Source organism: Cetorhinus maximus, chromosome 16 (genome assembly GCF_964194155.1).
Source record: "Cetorhinus maximus chromosome 16, sCetMax3.hap1.1, whole genome shotgun sequence".
Taxonomy (NCBI): Eukaryota; Metazoa; Chordata; class Chondrichthyes; order Lamniformes; family Cetorhinidae; genus Cetorhinus; species Cetorhinus maximus.
The window spans coordinates 13,462,052-13,482,058 of record NC_135894.1 but is presented as its reverse complement, the minus strand read 5'-3'; the positions used below and the strand labels follow the sequence as shown (position 1 = coordinate 13,482,058).

Here is a 20,007-nt window from a genome sequence, read left to right as displayed (position 1 = left end):
TAACTAATACTTTTACACGGGCATAGTGTAAATCTATCTTTGTGGAATTCCAATCATTAAAATTCAACTTTAAACAACAGAAGTTTAGAAAGCTACTGCACTTGCATATTCTTGGCAAGTTTTCAAATTCATACAATCGCGAGCATATATACCAAATTTCTATTACCTTATAATAACGAACACAAATTCTAATCTTCACTATTTTTAACATGAATATAGACGCATTTATTCCAAACAGTCAAACACCTCTGTTAAAATAGTACAAAAAGAAATTGGATATGACCACATTAAACCTTAATAGGAGAGCATCATTTAGTGTGATCTCCACGCAATAAAAATTACAAAAAATAATCACAAAAAATGTTCCCTCAGGTCATAATGTTGCATGTTAGATGTTAAGCTATTAGATAAATGAATGGAGCTTTAGGATATCTTGTAATTCTCTGTTTTTACTGAATAAAGTCAAATATAATCCTGTTAAAGTCTGCATTTTTCTCTAGTTAAAGAGAAGAAACCAGCTTCTTTTCCTAATTGTTCCCCAAAGAACCTTGCTGCAGAGTGAATGTGAGAGTGTGAAGACATTGGACGAAGACATGACCTGGTTCAGGCTGCCTCCACCCAGCTGGATTAACCTGTAAACTGTCACTATCAAAAATGATCATTTTAATAAGATAATGGAGAGTTTCATATCACCATGAAACTCCACACCAGAACTGAAAACACTTTGCATTTATTCAACCTATGATCTAGCATAGCTTGTTCTTATAAATATGAAGAGGTGGGACTGTACCAGTCACATTGATGGGAATAACACAGGAAGAAACAGCCTGAGCCTGCTGACGCATCTTCTGTTCAGGAGTAGGAAGAGGTAGATCTTTGTTCCAATTCGTTTGCCTATCTAGTGTTGTAGGGATGTTCGGTATCGGATTTTTCGGTCTCTGACCTAATGCGATCATATCGCTGTCACCATCTGTTGATGGAATGGACTGTAAAAGAGTATAACAATTTGATAATGACTGCGTATTTGAGTAACAGCAAGTATATTACATGAAAGAACCAAGCTAAGCATAACTGTCTCATGAAAATATGTTTGGCAAACCTTTCCTGCTTTCTTTGTAAGCGTATTATGCAATGGTGCAAATCACACAAAACTTGTTATATTACATTTAGCAGAATTCCTTCTATCTCATTTTCTCCCCTCATTTCCTGAAGGAGCTGACATTTTTTTGGATGTGGTTCCACAGGTGCTTATGACCCTCAGGTACATCAACCAATTTGCCTATACTTCAAGGATGAAGAAATAGTCAGAGTCAACAGCCTCTTTAGTTCATGGGGCATTAAGCTGACCTTTATCCTGCCCTCATTGCTCTGACATTATCAAACCTTACAATGGGCATCGCTGGCTACCAATCAAAAGGGGAACCCTGGCTGAATTTTCCTGTCCCTAGCTGAGAGGGACAAGGTCCAATTGTAGCTCCATTAATCCCAACCCAGCTGATACCATTGCCTCAGCATAGACCTGGGATCACTCTGGTTTATTTGACTATGCACTAACTGGCTTGTGCATTTACTAGGCAAGTCACTGGGGTCAATATTCTAATGAGAATGACACGCAACTTGTCTGCTCTGCTCTTTTCCTTGTCCAATGGAAAGGTTTACCACTTCTTCATGAAACACTGCTCTGTTAAATTTTAGCAAAGCACAGAAATCTAAAAGTGAAATACACACACACTTAGTAAATCTGCAGGAGGTTAGTCAATGAGCGAAATGATCAAAATGAGAGAGAAAGGTGAAAAAAAAATGTAGACAACTCCACTGAATATGCTGAAGGCTGCGATTAATTTAGATAACACAAGACCAATCACTATATTTTGTGATAAATACTACAGGTCAAATATCCTTTATCCAAAACCCTTGGGGCTGATTGTGTCTTTGGTATTCAGATATTTTCAGTTTTCTGACCTACTGTATGTATGGTAGCCCTAGGCCTACTTATAATTACAAAAGCCTAAGCCTAGGTCAGCTATAGTCTACAAATACTTGGTTGTTTCTCCATTTGCCAACTCTTACACATCCTACTTCTTACCTGTTAACACTTGTTACACCTGTAATATTATATTACATTGCTTTATTAACACACAAATTAACTGCATAGTCATTCAGAAAAACGTTTGGTTTTTGGATGTGTTCAGTTTTCGGATATACAGATAAAGGATATTTGGCCTGTACTTCAATACTAAAATGTAAAAAAGGCTGTTTTGAGACCATTTTGTTGCTTATTTAAAAAGATTAAACAATGGAAATGATTTTAAGATGTGTATTGTAATGCAACATTGGTTAAATTGTAATGAATTTTTCACTCATTAAGATAGCTTAAAATAATTTCTATATTTCTTGGATGTTGCTGAAAAGGAGAAATGTTGCTGTAGCTTTTTGTCTTGCACTCATCAGGACAAATGCAAGAATGCCAAATTTTAAATGACCACAATTTATACCACAGGAGAAAAGGGTGCTGATTGGTTAGCAAGTCGATTCTGATTGGCCAAGGCATTGCCATGGAGAAAGCAATGCATTTATATAGACTCCCCAAGCTTCCAGGTAATCCAAAAAAGTCACAAGGTTTCAACACATTCCTTTTGTTTTCAGAGAACAGGTCCCTGAGTATGAATGTATGTTGCCCATATGAATGTATGAGCATTGCAAGCTTAACTGATTATCTTAAATTGGTTGTTAGTGTAGCTATTAGCACACTCAGGAGTGTTTAGCAAGTGCTGCCTATGGAATCACATCAACAACAGATGTTTTGCTTTGGATTTTGCAAGCACAGGCTGGTTGAGTATGGTCTGTACTCTGCCTTTTATGAACAACTAAAGGAATGTGCTGTTTGATTTGATCAGCTAATTATTGGGATGCACAGCCCACCTGGCATCACACTGCCATTGAAATTCATACACCACATTGTACGACCACAAACAACCCTGTATGTGCTAATAGCTAACCAACAACCAATTTCCGATAATCAATCAAACTTGTAATGTGGCTCATTTATGCTTGCTAGAAGTGACATACGTTCATTTGCAGCGACCAGTTCTCTGCTAATAAAAGGAATATGTTCAAACCTTGCACCTTTTTTGAATTACCCAGGAGCTTAGGGAGCCTTTGCTTTCTCCAAGGCAACGCCTTGGCCAATGAGTCAACTTGCCAACTAATCAGTATCCCATTCTCCTGTGGTATAAATTGTTGTGATTGAAATTTAGCTTTCTTGTGTTTGACCTAATGAGTGCAAGCTTTGGCAACATGTCTCTCTTTTCAGCAATATTCATGTCCTGTACTACCAAGTAACTTTCTACATTTTTGTAAGAACTGTAACCAAATTACCGCAAAGAATGGATTTAAAATAACATAGAAATAAACAAGTTAGGAATAAACAAGATGGTCTGTAGTGGTGATGAAACAGAATTAACCCCCCTCTAGTTAAAGCTTTGCTGTGCTAAAGGGTTTAACTTTACTAAAAGGTTACAGCAGTGGCTACACTTCGAAAATACATCATTGGCAAAAAAAAGCACCATGAGGCATTCTGAGGTTGTGAAAAGCACTATATTAATGCACAATAATCAAGTGATAAAATAAATAATTTAACTTCACTAAGACTAGCCTTATTTTGTGGAGCATGGGGCACATTCTACTCTAATTGCTGCCTTCCCTCAGCAACAGTTGACAGGTACTGATGTGAGCATTATTGCCCATTCAAGCTCACTTAGATTGTAATATACTGTATTCGGATTAAACAGAATTTGTCATATTGGCCCAAAATCTGCTGTTAAAATAATGACAAGGCTCGTAGTGCTCACCGTTATTTATGTTTTAGGCAGAGGCAGAGGCTCAGTTAAACGCGGAAATTGGAAGGCTGCCATCTGAGAGGCACTGGTCCACTGTTAGCTTCACGAAACTGGCATCTCACGGTCTGACTCCCTATTTAAATGGTGCAAAGTGCCTGTACTGCACAGTAGTTATGAAATAAACCCACCACAGAAAGTTAAGCCAAATCACTTTATGTTTTAATGCCTTTTTAACAATGTAGAAGGTGTTTACTGCCAATCAGCCTCTCTGGCACTGAAAATTAACCATTATAAATGCAGAGCTTCACTCCTTCAGGTTTAATTGTTGTTGGAGATTTTCTTAAAAAATATTTAAATTAATTTTTTGCAAATCTTTTTTCTGTCTCTTTCTTCTCTCTCTCTTAATCCGATCTTTCTTTTCTTCCCTTTAATATTCTTTCTGTATCTTATTCGACATTGAATTCATTCACTCTAATTTGCACTTGTTTCTTGGTTCTTGTATTGCTAATTTTACAACACTTCAATTCGATTGGTTACAGAGATACACAGTTGCTTACCCCGTCCACTCAGATCTCAGATGCCTATAGAGGGCATTATGCCAGTTCCACCTTACACTTCCAGCAATTTGCAGTGTAGAATATGGTTAACGTTAGACGTGCAATCACGGCTGGATTTAGTATTCCTGCCTTCTGGTTGGAGAGCTGGTGGGAAACCTGCTCTGCTTTTGCAGGGGGGGGGGGACTCCTGACCAAACTAAGTGCCACTCTGGCCTACCCTGGGAATTAGGACACCGGTGGTGGATATCCTGCCTGCTGAGAGCAGGAGAGGCGGCTGTAGCCGGTTAAGCTCTAAGGACTTCAGCAGGGATCATCACTGGATCCTGGACTCAGGTGAGTTAGAGCACGATAGGGGTTACAGGGAGGGGGTCACGGGAGAAGAGGGGCGGGAAGGTTGGAGGGCAGGGGCAGGGGCTGTGGCTTTCAGCAACACACCTCCCCACCCCCACCTTCCTGATGCTGGGTCCCTCGATCATGCACAGCGTGCTTGACAATGAGGGACACCCTCTGGTAGGCCACTGGCAACCCGATAGGGTTTGCTGGGTGGCTTCTGGGAGACACAGGAAAACTGTGCGACTCCCATTTAATCCTTGAAACACCATAATTCCGGTGGCCTCAGGGATAATTGGTGTCAATTTGTTCATTAATGAACCTAATTGATATTCCACTGTGAACAGGTGAATTTCCCACATGGGCTATTCCTGCCTCCAATTTAATCATGGGAGATTTTCATGTGATTGATGCTCTCCCTTGGTTAGGTGGGCGGAGCCGCCATGATTTCCGCTGTGAGTGTCTGGATTAAATTCTGCTCCACAAGCCTAACTAACAGTGGATGCCCTTTGTTGCTCTGTCACAAGGAATTTTGGGCTATTCTTTTCAGATTAATATTATTTTGCAATATATATTTTTTCAGTTAAGCAAAAATAAGAGTGTAATTTTAATAGTTAGAAAACTAGCAGTAAGAATGGTTAAATTATTACCTGCATTACTTAAAAAAATACTCAATAATAAAACTATTTATCTTTTGGAGATCTACATTTTTGATTAATAGATGCAATCATTATGTGCATTGAACATTTAACCATTTAGGAAACAATAACACATATTTTCAGTTGTCCCACTCTTTGTATGATTAATTAAATGCTGGATTAATCTTTAATGGTTTATCTCAGTTCCTCTTGTGCCTTATAATAGGAGTTATCAAATCACTCACATTTTGGATATCAGCCGCATTGATTTGATATGAACAAACCTGAAACCATCAGCTTCAGAGATAAATGTCCTGAAGCGCTTGGCACTGAAATATATATCTGTGAAGTCTCTATACATTTAACAAAAGGTCCCCAGTGACTTATAAGGAAGCCTGTTCTTTAATGAATAGTTTCACCATCCAATTCTCACTACTGTAAATGCCAGAGTGTTAACTGTCCATCAAACTACTGGAACAAAGCCAGTGTAAATATCATTCTACAAACTGTTGAAATAACTAAACTGACTTTTGAAAATTACTGCCCTCTCTCCTCTCTCTCTTACATAGCACTTTGGTTACACTAATACATTATCTTATGTTTACTCCTGTTAAGTATTCTGATCAGGCATAAAAATTGTAAGAGAATTAGTCACATCAAGTGCCTAAAAGGAATGAACTATACAGATAAATACACTGTGGTTAAACTTTATTTTCATGTGTTCTCAAATATTGTAAGACACTGGAGCTTGAAGTGAGCAGTTCTTCGCTTGGATCTAACTGAACAAAGCACAATTGGACAAATTTTGATCTATTGTCCAGGTTTGTGCTTATCCTTTGGAAACCAATACCTCCACAAAATGGAGAATGAACCACTTACTTCACATGTTCCACCTTTGATCTGACACACCCTGACTCACCACCAGCTCGCTGTGTGCCTTTCTTTAGCAAGCCTCACTTCTTCTACTCCCATTATGCATTCTTTTGTGCGAAGCCATTTCAGTAAACGTTTATCTTTAACAGGAAGAGACTGATGGAATGATGAAAACCCCTTGGTCACAGTGCAACTGACAACTTTACTGTGGAATATAAGCGGTGTTTACCCGCATTCCTTCCTCAGTCAGGAGTTTGCCCTTGTGACTAGCGCGAGAGCTGTCCAGGATTCATGCTTAATGCAGTGTCATCACTATAGTGACCAGTTTTTTTTTGTGAAGGCTGCTATGTTCTTCTTTGGCAAAGCTCTTCGAGGGGTGCATATTAAGGATGCCGTGGGGAGTAATTAGCTATAGCCTGGGTTTTCAAACACGTTTATCTTCTTTCATAGATGTTTCATTCTCCAGAGAGACAAAGAGAGTCTGTTTTGTCAAGATACACTATTCTTTCTACAGAGCCTGTAAAATAGTCAATGTAGTTTCAAATGAAACTAAATATAGGTATCTACAATGGCTCCTCTGTTGACCTTATATCTAGGGCTTTACTGCTGCTTCCATTGGTAACTTCTTTGCACACGTCACAAAACAGTGCATGAGGAGACAGCTCGCTTTAAGATTGCATAAGTGATTAGCCATTGGCATATTGTCATGGTTAATTTCCTTCAATCCTATTGACCAACAGGGTACAGCCCATATCACGTCTCCACAGAAACCATGTCTAAAGCTGTTATGAATCAGATCAGCAGTCCCAAGTATCTTATAGCAGCAATAATTAATTGGAGAATATCAGTTTCTGCGTGTCCTTTTATTTGAAAAGGTTTGTTTCATCATTTTTTTTGCACTGCATGACTTATTCCGGTGGTTCGATACTATTAAGCTAACATCTTTATCAAATCTTAAATTTTTAAAAAAAGGACTACTTGTTCAACGTTCTAAGAATGTCATTCAAATGTTATTACTGTGTACAGCTGTGAAAAACTGTCTATGCGTACCATAATTTATGTTTGTGTACATGATGAATTCGGTTTCTGTCTTGTTTCAGTCTTCAATGTTGTGTTTCAAGACATTTGAACTCACTGCCTAAAGTGTTTCTCAACACTTTTTCTGAATATTATTAATCCCAACAGAATACTAAATTAAGCTTGAGGCGCAGAGAATTTAATCATTCTGGAAGATTCCACCTCGCTTGAAGCCAGCAATTGGACAGAAAACCAGTTCATCATGTATAATTCCCACTCCACCACAAAAGTCTGCTTCATATCTGTACCAATTGTGGCTCCACTTCTTGCTTTCAATACCATAAGGAAGTTCTGATAAGAGAATTTGTCTCATCACTTTTTAGTAAACCTCCATTTGTATTACTGAATGCAGAAAGTGAGTTATTGAAGGTTTCAGGTGAGAGTGAAAACATTTTAGAAAGGTCCTTTCAGCATTGGAGACTGGTGTAATAATGCAGACACCTTGGTTTGATCTACAACGCAACAACAGCCTCTGTTTCAGAAAACGTGTTTCTGTAGATGGAGAAACAGAGAGTGAGAAGATTGTGATCTCACAAACGTGTACTGAACTACTTGTGTTCTTTTGGGAATCTGCAAAACCCATATTAATCGTGAATGAGAGACTTGATGATTCCAAACAGACATGGTGATTGATTTGAGTTGTTGCCAAGCATTCATGGTATTAGTTGAAGCTTCTTAAATAACCCAATGGATATAGATATGAAACAAGGCAAACAATGAAATCTTCAGAGCAGAAGTGGTGAAATGTAACCCTTACTGTCGGAATTTGAAAGTACAATTGTTACAAATACTCATCTGGTCACTTCTGTAACACTAAAGGTATCATTCATCATTGCAGGTCACAAGCATAGCAATATTTGATTTTATATGCAGACTATACTAATATTATTCCACAGTTACCTCAGTACAAGTATGAATTCAGTCCCCTTTAAACAGTTATATACAGGACGCATATGAGCAGAAACCTAACCAATTGTCATTGAGTTCAGTGAGTCGTATGACTACTTAAAACGACCAAAGTGCAGTTTAGAAATGATCTTGTAAAAATCTACAGAAGAATTCCTTTGATTATCACAAATGAAAAAGTCAAAGGATGCATTACTGAGTGATATAGATCCCCAAATGAACCCTGGCCTGTGCTGCAGTTGGTAGTGGGGCTGTTCCAATCAATCTCAGAAACCCTGGGCTGGAGAGGTAAAATGAACCGGTCTGACCTCTGACCTGAGATCTGATAGGTCTCTGACCTCTCCATCCTCAGCCTTCTTCACTGTTCCGATCAAGCTCAGCCCAAGCTCCGGGAACTGCACCTCGTCTTTCCATTAGGCACCTTGTAACCTTCCAGACTCAACATTTCATATCAGAACCACCACTCACATACTCCAGGCCAACAGGTGCTGATTAAGATTCTATTATAACCATTTACAACTCCTCAGGAACCATCTTTTGTCTCTTTACATGTCCCTTTACTGCCCCCTTTTGCCTCTCACTATCCCCCTTGTTGTCATTTAATCACTACTGCCCTCCACCAATCAAAGACCTTTGTTCTTTCCCCCACCCTGGCTCTGCTATTGCTTAAAAAAAAACTATTCCCTAATTTCTTCGAGTTCTGATGAAAGGTTATTGACCTGAAACATTAACTCTGTTCCCCTCTCTATGGACAATGCCTGACCTGCTGACTGTTTCCAGCATTTTCTGTTTTTATTTCAGATTTCGCTGTCTGCAGTATTTTGCTTTTACGAATGGCCACAAGGTTGAGGTACCAGAGTTGCCTGCACCCATGGAATTGTATCCAGGCAGGACTCACCGCCTCCAAATATTGAACAGGAAAAGCTAAACAAAATCCATGGATTACTTGCATTTGCATTTGGGCTGAATTCCATTCGGTTTTGGAAATGTTCTTTTTTTTTTAACATTTTGGCACATTACATATCTGAGGAAATATTTTTCCTTCCTCCTTTTTGCCACACTATGCCACTACAAAGGGGGAAGGATTTGAAGCCATTGACATTATGCCTTCAGTGATATGCCTAACATAGACTCCAAAGGGATCGAAAATTTCAAATTGGAAATTTGCATGGAAATTGGAATTTAACATTTGATCCTAATATGTGTAAATGGCAAATAAAAGCTTTGTGGATAATCTGGTGATGCAATAAACTAGCACAATCCATTTCCATCTGGGAGAACCAGCCTAACTAGTCAACTGGAAAATGGGTGGATTCGGGGCAAACTTCCAAATTATACCTGCCCAACTTTATTCTCTACAAAAACAGAAATACCTGGAAAAACTCAGCAGGTCTGGCAGCATCGGCGGAGAGGAACACAGTTAACGTTTCGAGTCCGTGTGACTCTTCAACAGAACTAAGGAAAAATAGAAGAGAGATGAAATATAAGCTGGTTTAAGGGGTGGGTGGGACAGGTAGAGCTGGATAGAGGGCCAGTGATAGGTGGAGATTGTCAAAAGATGTCACGGACAAAAGGACAAAGGGGTGTTGACGGTGGTGATATTATCTAAGGAATGTGCTAATAGGTGACATTAAGGGTAGAAAGCAGGATGAGCAAGGTACAGATAGCTAAAAACAAAAAACTGCGGATGCTGGAAATCCAAAACAAAAACAGAAACTTTGCTCTTCTCCGCCGATGCTGCCAGACCTGCTGGGTTTTTCCAGGTATTTCTGTTTTTGTTTTGGATTTCCAGCAAGGGCAGTTTTTTGTTTTTACAACTTTATTCTCTATTCAAGCCCAGGAGAGTAAAATCAAGCGAGGTGGAAAAGAAGCATCCGACATGAATGCACCTGAGGGTTGGCTTAAAATTACTCCTGTAGGGTGTTACAACACAGATTGCTGATCATTCAGGCCATCATGTCTGTATTTCAAAAAACAATGGCTCCATGTTCTTAGTACGCTGAAGCTTTTAAGTTTGAAACTGTTTTAACCTTTTAGGGTAAAAAAAAACGTGCCAGACCTTCACCAGCACTGTCATTTTGTAACATTATTTTGTGAACGTTGTGTAAGAGAAACTCTTTATATAAAAAAAAATCCCAGGTTGTGAAAACTGAATGAAATAGAGAAAATGGGATAAAAGCAAAATACTGCGGATGCTGGAAATCTAGACAAAAACAAAAAATACCTGGAAAAACTCAGCAGGTCTGACAGCATCTGCGGAGAGGAACACAGCTGACATTTCGAGTCTGTATGACTCTTCATCAGAACATGAATAGTTCTTATCCTTAGTTCTGATGAAGAGAAAATGGATGATTAGGATAAAAAGGAGAGAGTGACAGTGTAAGATCGGAATCCCCTCCAACTGGACTTGATGAAATATAAAAACCCCCAAACCCACGGACACAAGTACTGTGAATAAACAGGCCAAACCCCAACACGAAACACACAGAGGCAGGCTACACTGTCAGGGGATACTTTTCAAAACATTTCAATATTGAAGCAAACCCGATACTATGAAAGGGGCATTGGGGCATTATCACAACAATGACACAAGATAGCAACCATCAGAAAACTCAGTTAAGAAGCTGGGAAGGCCATTGTAACAAATGGTCCCAGACAACAGCTATCCTACAAACAACATCAACAACGGCCAAGGAGGGGAACTTGTTACATGCACATCAGCCTGGGAGCCAGAGATACCTCACCTGAATGGGGTCCATTGTTTTGGTTGTGGAAACAACATCAGCGATGAATGGGTCTGTCTGGACCGGGGCATGTAACAGATGAAAGAGATTAAAGGGTACTAAGCACTGACCATCCGGCAGGATGACTTCAGGAAATATGTTCATCATTCAGCAGAATGTCTTCAGGAAATGCATTTTGATACCTTTGATAAGGATCACCATAAAAGGCCAAGGTCGAAGGGTCTGGCACTGCAGTCAGAAGGAGGGCCAGGAGCAGTCAGCCGGACTCGCGGACCTACAACTCTCGCTGGAAGGACCAACCGTGTGGGGAGTTGTAAGTTATCAACCAAACCTGAGGGGCATTGGGACTGAGGTTTAAAGGGTAGTTTAAGGGTAACAACCAAATCCTGAGGGGGTTGGGTTGAATTGAGGAAGGTTTCGGGCAGAAATGTGGGGTTTTGCCTGTGGTTTCTCTGTAGAGGCTTTTTGATAAGTCGTGGGTTTTTTATGTTTTTACAGGAAGCCAAGGTTAAATCATGGAGGGATTTAAATCGGGCTAACCAATTATGTAACAAAAATAAAAATAAAAATAGCTGGAAAAACTCAGCAGGTCTGACAGCATCTGCAGAGAGGCACAGTTAACGTTTCGAGTCTGTATGACTCTTCAACAGAACTTAGGAAATATCGAAATGTGGTGAAATATAAGCTGGTTTAAGGGGGGATGGGACAGGTAGAGCTGGATAGAGGGCCAGTGATAGGTGGAGGCAAAGATGAGATTGCCAAAGATGTCATAGACACAAGGACAAAGGGGTGTTGACGGTGGTGATATTAGCTAAGGAATGTGCTAATGGTGACATTAAGGTTAGAAAGCAGGACGAGCAAGGTACAGATAGCCCTATTGGGATGGGGTGGGGGGAAGGGATAAAAATAGGCTAAAAGGTGGAGATGAAACAATGGATGGAAATACATTTAAAAATAATGGAAATTGGTGGGAAAAGAAAAATATATTTTAAAAATATAAATTATTGGAAAAGGGGGGATTGGAAAGGGGGTGGGGATGGAGGAGAGCGTTCATGATCTGAAGTTGTTGAACTCAATGTTAAGTCTGGCAGGCTGTAAAGTGCCTAATCAGAAGATGAGGTGCTGTTCCTCCAGTTTGCGTTGAGCTTCACTGGAACATTGCAGCAGGCCAAGGACAGACATGTCGGCATGAGAGCAGGGTGGAGTGTTGAAATGGTAAGTGACAGGGAGGTCTGGGTAATGCTTGCGGACAGACCGAAGGTGTCTGCGTTTGGTCCCTCCAATGTAGAGGAGACAGCATTGGGAGTAGCGTATGCAGTAGACTAAATTGAGGGAAGTGCAAGTAAAATGCTGCTTCACTTGAAAGGAGTGTTTGGGCCCTTGGAAGGCGAGGAGGGGGGAAGTAAAGGGGCAGGTGTTGCGCCTTCTGTGGTTGCATGGGAAGGTGCCGTGGGAGGGGGTTGAGGTGTAGGGGGTGATGGAGGAGTGGACCAGGGTGTCCCGGAGGGAACGATCCCTGCGGAATGCCGCCAGAGGGGGTGAAGGGAAGATGTGTTTGGTGGTAGCATCATGCTGGAGTTGGCGGAAATGGCGGAGGATGATCCTTTGAACGCGGAGGTTGGTGGGGTGATAAGTGAGGACAAGGGGGACCCTATTACCCTATTATTGGTCTGGGAGGGAGAGGAAGGTGTGAGGGCAGATGCGTGGGAGATGGGCCGGACACGGTTGAGGGCCCTGTCAACCACCGTGGGTGGAAAACCTCGGTTAAGGAAGAAGGAAGACATGTCAGAGGAACTGTTTTGGAAAGTGGCATCATCAGAACAGATGCGACAGAGGCAAAGGAACTGAGAGAATGGGATGGAGTCCTTACAGGAAGCGGGGTGTGAGGAGCTGTAGTCGAGATAGCTGTGGGAGTCAGTAGGCTTGTAATGGATATTGGTGGACAGTCTATCACCAGAAATTGAGACAGAGAGGTCAAGGAAGGGAAGGCAAGTTTTCTAATAATTTATATTTTTTAAATATATTTTTCTTTTCCCACCTATTTCCATTATTTTTAAATGTATTTCCATCCATTGTTTCATCTCCACTTTTTAGCCTATTTCGATCCATTCCCCCCACCCCACCCCCACTAGGGCTATCTGTACCTTGCTCGTCCTGCTTTCTACCCTTAATGTCACCATTAGCACATTCCTTAGCTAATATCACCACCGTCAACACCCCTTTGTCCTTTTGTCTATGACATCTTTGGCAATCTCTTCTTTGCCTCCACCTATCACTGGCCCTCTATCCAGCTCTACCTGTCTCACCCCCCTCTACCAGCTTATATTTCACCTCATTTCTATATTTCCTCAGTTCTGATGAAGAGTCATACGGACTCGAAATGTTAACTGTGTTCCTCTCCGCAGATGCTGTCAGACCTGCTGAGTTTTTCCAGCTATTTTTATTTTTATTTTTGTTTCAGATTTCCAGCATCTGCAGTATTTTGCTTTTATCTTAGTAACCAATCATGTGTTGTGTTGTATTATTTACACTAGTTTAGAGCTCTTGTATCAGGGCGTTAGGAGTGTTTTAATAAATGAGTTTGTGGTTGAGTCAAACACCACATCTGTGTAATTTTATCCTTTATAAAATCCTAAAAGTCAAGAACCATCAGTAAGTGGAAATGGGAGCAGGAACCTCTTGCAACAGGCAGAAGAGGTGAAGAAAGAAAAGTGGTCATGAAGGCAGTTTTTAGTTCTGGGGATCGACTGCAAACCCTTCAGTTTCAGCAGGAGCTGGTGAGGAAGTCATTTGCTTTATAACACAAGACAATGCAAGCTAATCTGGATGCAATGGTAGATTATACCCCTAGCTCACCATTTTCAATCAGCAGGGTCAACCTGATATGTAGACTGTCACTGAACAGTATCTACAGCATCTTGCAGGGAAGGCCTCTTGTACGCAAGTGGTGATGGTCTCAGCTGAAACATCTCTCAGGGACGTCTTTTGTTGGTAAACTCTAGGCCCACAATCCAAAACATGACAAACGATGGGTTTGATGTGCTTGGGAGCAAACTTGGGGCAGCTATCAGGAATTCAAAGGCCTTGCAACTGAAATGGAGATATCAGTGACCACTCTCAGGACTCAGTCTCTAGTATCGGTGAGTAGAAGAACAATATATATCTCTATACAATGCCTTTAATGAAGTAAAATGTCCTGAGGTGTTTCACATGTCAAACAAAAATTGCCACTGAGCCATATAAGGAATTATTAGGACAGATGACTAAAGGTTTCATCAAAGAGAAAGGTTTTAAGCTGGTCAAAGATAGATTTTAAGGAGCGTCTTAAACAGGAGAAAGCGGAACAGAGGCTGCTAGATTTAGGGAGGGAATTCCACAGTTTAGAGCCCAGGCAGCTGAAGGCATTGCTGCCAATGGTGGAGTGATGAAAATCGAGCATGTGTAAGAGGTCAGTATTGGAAGCGCAAAAAGATCTCATGCTTGTGCTCAATTCACTGCTAGTCGCTTGTCAGCAAAGATCTCAGGGCCAGTGCAGGAAGAAGTATCCCAACAAAGTCTGTACGTTTCCCCAGATGAGATTAGACAAGCTATTCCTGTTTGCAGTACGAATACAGGAATTCTCTACACCTGCTTAGGAACAATACAGGAAAAGGAACCTGGTGCACTCAGTCACAAAGTGTTTGGAGGCACTACAATGGCATGTTACACATACTTCCCAAGTACAGCTACATCAATACAGGGAAATCTTAAAACACCCTAAGGTTTACAGCAAGTAACGTATAATTATTATAAAAAGCCTTGGGACCAAAAGCAGCATTCAATCATGCACCCCAAAAATGGTAGTTTTAGTTAAATTGCACGTTCAAAGCCCAGCATGCTGTTCCATTTGCAGAAAGGGGTGTATGCAGGCGTCAAGAGAAAAACATGTTGCTTGATACCCATGACATCTGTTTAGCTTTGGCTACTGGCTGATGTGCTGCGGGGGATTGATATTTGCTTTCATCCTCTTTCAGGGAGAAGCCTTCCTGCAGCTGTTCTTGGCAGTCACGAGGATATGTTTTTTAATGCCAATATTATGCAGCATAGAACACGTTACAATTATCCTACCACCTAGCTCCTACTGATATGGCAAAATCATCCGATGTTGTCCAAACATCAGAATCCCAAACTGTGGTTTTTTACATTGTGCCAAACTTGTAGGCCTTTACAAGAGGTTCCACTGAAGCATCAGCCACACTTGGACTGGGTAAACCCCTGTTCCCCAAAATATCAAGCTTAGATTGTCTTTCCCCCGAGCACTCTTGGTGAAACTCTTGGTTCTCTCAAGGTTAGTGCAGGACTCCTCGAAAATAAGCACAGACTAGCATTATGTTTCCCCAGTGTTCTCACACATCTGTATGTTGAAAGAGCAGCTGCCAAAATAGAGAGCATCACCTGCCAACCTACACTGTACCTGCCAACCTGTGTGCTGTGATTGTCGATTACCTGCTACACTGTACTGGTGATGTGAGTGCAATCATTGATTGTCTTCTTACACAGTACTGGTAGTGTGAGTGTGACCAACAATGTCCTTAAATCAAGGAACGCCACATGACTGATAAAATTGAGTCACACCCCTAACTCCTGCAGGCTGAACTTGAGTTATTTGTAACCTTGAAGATTCTGCAGTGAACTGCATATTGGCTGGACTGAGTTGTGTCTCCTGTTGGTACTTGGGAGTACACAGACCCTACACTGGGAGTTGCAGGGGAGGGGGGTGTGTGTGGTGGGCGTTGGGGCATGCTGAGGGGGAAAAAGGTTGTACTTCTCTTACTGCCAATCAGGCTGGGATCATCTAATTCAGTCAAAAAAAATGTCATCTGGAGCACTCTGTGCAGTTCTGAACTCCACATTAAGAAAGGATCGGATGAGGAGGTTGTCCTATGATAAGAGGCTAAGTAAATTGGGCTTATATTCTTTGGAGTTTAGAAAAATGAGAGGCAATATCATTGAAAACTATAAGATTCTGGGGGGATTTGACAGGGTAGATGCTGAGAGATTATTTCCACTGGTCGCTCGGTCTAAAACACAGGGGGAGGTTGGGGGGCGGGGGGGGTGGGCGGGTGCTGCAGTGGGGGGTGCACAGTCTCAAGATAAGGGACCAATCATTTAGGACTGAGATGAGGAGAAATTTCTTCACTCACAGGGTTGTGAATCTTTGGAATTCTCTACCCCAGAGGGTTGTGGATGCTCCATCTTTGAATAAATTTAAGGTTGGGATAGACAGATTTTTGGTCTCTCAGGGAATTAAGGGATATGGGGAGCAGGAGAGAAAACAGAGAATTGAAGCCCAAGATCAGCCATGACTGTATTGAATGGTGGAGCAGGCTCGGTGGGCCGTGTGGTCTACTCCTACTCCTGCTTCCCATGTTCTCAAATGGCTCAGTTCCACAGTGCACTTCTCAACTGAATTAATGAGAAGACTTGTAGAGAACCTATAAAACGTGCTGTAAGTCCATGAAACTTACAGAGCACCTATACAACATTCTCTGGGTCCGTGGAATTAATAAAGCACCCATACAACATGGACTGAGTCCATGAAATATGTAGTCAACCTGTGTAGAAAGCACACAGTCCCAGTATTAGATCACCCGGTCCCAGCATTCGACCACATGGTCTCAGTGTTAAACCTCATGATCCCAATGGACATATTAACCCAATCTTACAGCATTGTTCCACCCATAATGTTAGTGAAAGCAAATCCATTTAAAATGCAGGACAACATACAGAGGAGTATTATAGGAATGTGTTAAGCAATTGTCTAATAATCTCACTGCAGTACGAAAATAAGGCTTTTAAATTATTTCAGTGCAAAAGATTGACAATACGCACCATTGTGTTTTGCGATGAAATGACCTGGACTGAGAAAACAATTTTTGTACAGTTCTTTTCTAAAATAAGTCTCACCAAGCCATGAGATAAATCAAATGCTATCTTGGGGAACATCAGCGATAATACATAAGCCAGAGACTCCTGAGCTTAAGTTATGAAGATGAAGCCTTGAATTGAGATAAGGTGAACTTCAGCATTCCAATAACATCTTTTTTTGGAAATTTGACAATAAGGGGCTTCACACAATTGTGATGGCCCATGTACCTTTGGGGAAAAACCTATATTCAATGTTGGGGTGGTTGTCCCTTTACGAACTAGGCTTTCCTGGAAGATGATTGCTTGTAAAAAGCAACTTGCTTCCAGTAACTGATCATGTGACCAAGCTGCCTAGGAGATAAACAATAATAAAGCAAAAGGGTCAACAACAAGTTAATTACAGTGGTGGTGGTGGTAGGGGTGGGGGCTGAGGGTACATTCCTTGGTGTGGTCTATTTTCGAGCAGTTTAGTTTTAGTTTTAGAACAAGCTGGCTGCAGGAAACATCTCTTTCAAGCGGAATTCAGTTGAAATTCTGTATGCTGGTTAAAAGGGTGTAAAGCTCTTGATAACTTAAGAACTCTATTAACAGTGAGTTTGACCTCTGTGATAGCTAAGCTGAGAAGAGAGAAAGAGAAAGTTCTTAGATGCAAGACTCCAGAGTTAAAGAATATTAGAAACAGGAAAGTTCTGATCCAAGGCGGCTACGCTTAAGGTGCTACCAACGCCTGTGTTGAACTGGGAGTCTAAAACTATGGGACAGTTGGAGGAAATTTGAAGGGACAACCTTGCCAGATGTAAGTGGAAAGCCTAAGAAATCTCAGCCCTGAAACAAATCTTTGAAACAGTCAAATGGGTGTAGAGGAAATTTGAGTTAAGAAATTAGTTCAAGAGTATAATTAACTGTGTTCATTGTACGTTTATTATCTTTAATGCAACTGACTATTTAAGATAGTGTAGTTATTAGTATTCATGTTCTTTGATTTGTGGTGTATTAAAATTATTTTGGTTTAACCTGTGAACCTTGTGCTTCATTCTTTTAGTAAATACCTGATATAATTGGACTGAGTCAAAACAGTTGGAGTATTGGTACTAAAACCTGATGAAACCCAAAGATTTAGCATTGATGATTGTAAAGTGAATGCTGTAACAAAAACTGATTTTTATCCTAACAAATTATGGGAGTATATATTGTGGACTAATGAACTGTGTTGTCTATATCGACAATTTATTGGTCAGCAGCGATACTTGGGAAGACCACGTGATACGCCTCAGTGCACTATTCGAGGGACTATGAAAAGCTGAATTAGTGATATATTTGGCGAAAAGCATATTTGCCAACGCCAAGGTCACTTATTTGGGACAGACCATGGGGCAAGGTCGAGTGTTGCCCAGAGAGGCTAAAGTTCAAGCAATTATGGACTTTACTGTTCTTAAAATCAAACGAGAGATACCGTGGATCCTTGGAATGTATGGATTTTACAGGAAGTTTGTTCTAAATTTCAGCACCATAGCTGCTTCAATAACAAACTTATTGAAGAAGAAAGTCAAATATGACAGGACAGAGTCTTGTTAGGCTGTCGTTGGGGGATTAAAGGCTGTCTTAATAAATAAGCCTGTGTTGGCTACTCCAAATTTTAACAAACCATTGAAGGTAGCAATTGATGCCAGTGATGTGGGTGTGGGAGCCGTATTATTACAAGATGATGATGCTACATAGAGTGCCCAGTCAGTTACTTCTCAAGAAAACATAATCCTTGTCAATGAAGGTACTCCACATTTGAAGAAGAAGTGTTAACCCTTGTTTTGGATCTTCAACAGTTTGAAATATGTATTTCCAGGAATGCCAGAGAGACAGTGATCTACATGGACCATAATCCACGAGTGCTTTGGAGAAATGTCAGGCCAAGAATCTCCATTTGTTTTGCTGGAGTCAGTTGCTGCAACCATTTAGTTCAAATATTGTTCAAGTTGCAGGAAGGAGCAACATAATTGTAGATGCTTTATCCGGAGTTTGACTAGTCATTTAAATACATCATAATAGTATAAAGGAGACATAAACTTAATTTATTTGCCAAAGGTTTTGGACATAATCTCTCCAGTTGTTTAAATGCTATCTATCATCTTTTCCAAGGAGCTCAGATTGCAAGGTGTTGGACATTTGAATTTTGAATTGTTCTTTTAGTAAATACCTGGATTGTCAGATTTCCTAAAACAAAAATAAAAACATTACCGGACTTTACCGTGATCATAATAAACGGAAAATTACTGCAGAAAATGGAAGAAAGGTGGACCGCTTTCTGGGTAGATTCACATCAAGGCTTAAACAAAGGTCGCTGAATATAATTCGGCAATGTGTTTTAAAAGAAGCTTCATTGGATGGTATGGCTTGTCGAGATAGCAAACTAACCCCAAGCCCTGAGAAAGGATGCAAAAGGTTGAACACATTGGAGACCTCTACTACAGTCAAAGAAAGAGGTTCCAGCCAATTGTACAGCCAATCGAGATTTCAGACAAAAACAAAGTGCCTGACTAATCATCGGGAGAAAATTCTACAACCACAGGAGCCAAACACTTCAGGTGATTGCATGACCACAGTTAATAGCATATTTGAACTCGATATTGGTAAAATGTGAAGTGACATATTTAAGCATTCTGATGCTAGACATCAATGAAGCATTGATTTGCTGGCAGTACATAAAGAAGCTTTTTTTTTATATATTACTTTCTTTTCCCATTTTAATTTTCTTGTAATCCTTTTAAATCAGTACCCGTTTTAAATCTGTAATCCTGGATACAAAATGAACTAACCCCATTAAGCATAACAACAATTTGAGTGAGTCATCAGTTTATTTTCTTGTAATACGCAAGTCAAAAGAACTATATGGAGACTGAGTGTCTTGTAAAAGATAATAAATTCTTACATTTATTGACGACCACATGAAGGGATAAATAATGGCACGCTCAAATTTTAAAGAGAAAGATATGGATGAATTTGTCACAAACAAATTATAGGGAAAGTATCTCTTGGGGAGAGGTGAGCACGTATCATAGTTGACAGTGATGGCCCAGTCTATATTCCTGTGCATTTTATTGCTTGACTAACAGCGTTTTGTATGTGTTGCATTGCTATAGAA

General features: G+C 40.5%; 1 protein-coding gene across 3 annotated transcripts in view; it reads right to left on the bottom strand.

The window, feature by feature from the left end:
* Nucleotides 1–20,007, bottom strand: part of nhsa (Nance-Horan syndrome a (congenital cataracts and dental anomalies)) — a 467,161-nt gene that overhangs the window by 24,704 nt on the left and 422,450 nt on the right. For all 3 annotated transcript variants that reach the window (XM_078559372.1, XM_078559373.1, XM_078559374.1), the window contains exon 5: nucleotides 791–986. In XM_078559372.1, coding sequence (XP_078415498.1) covers nucleotides 791–986 — 196 coding nt within the window. The remainder of the gene's footprint in view (nucleotides 1–790; nucleotides 987–20,007) is intronic.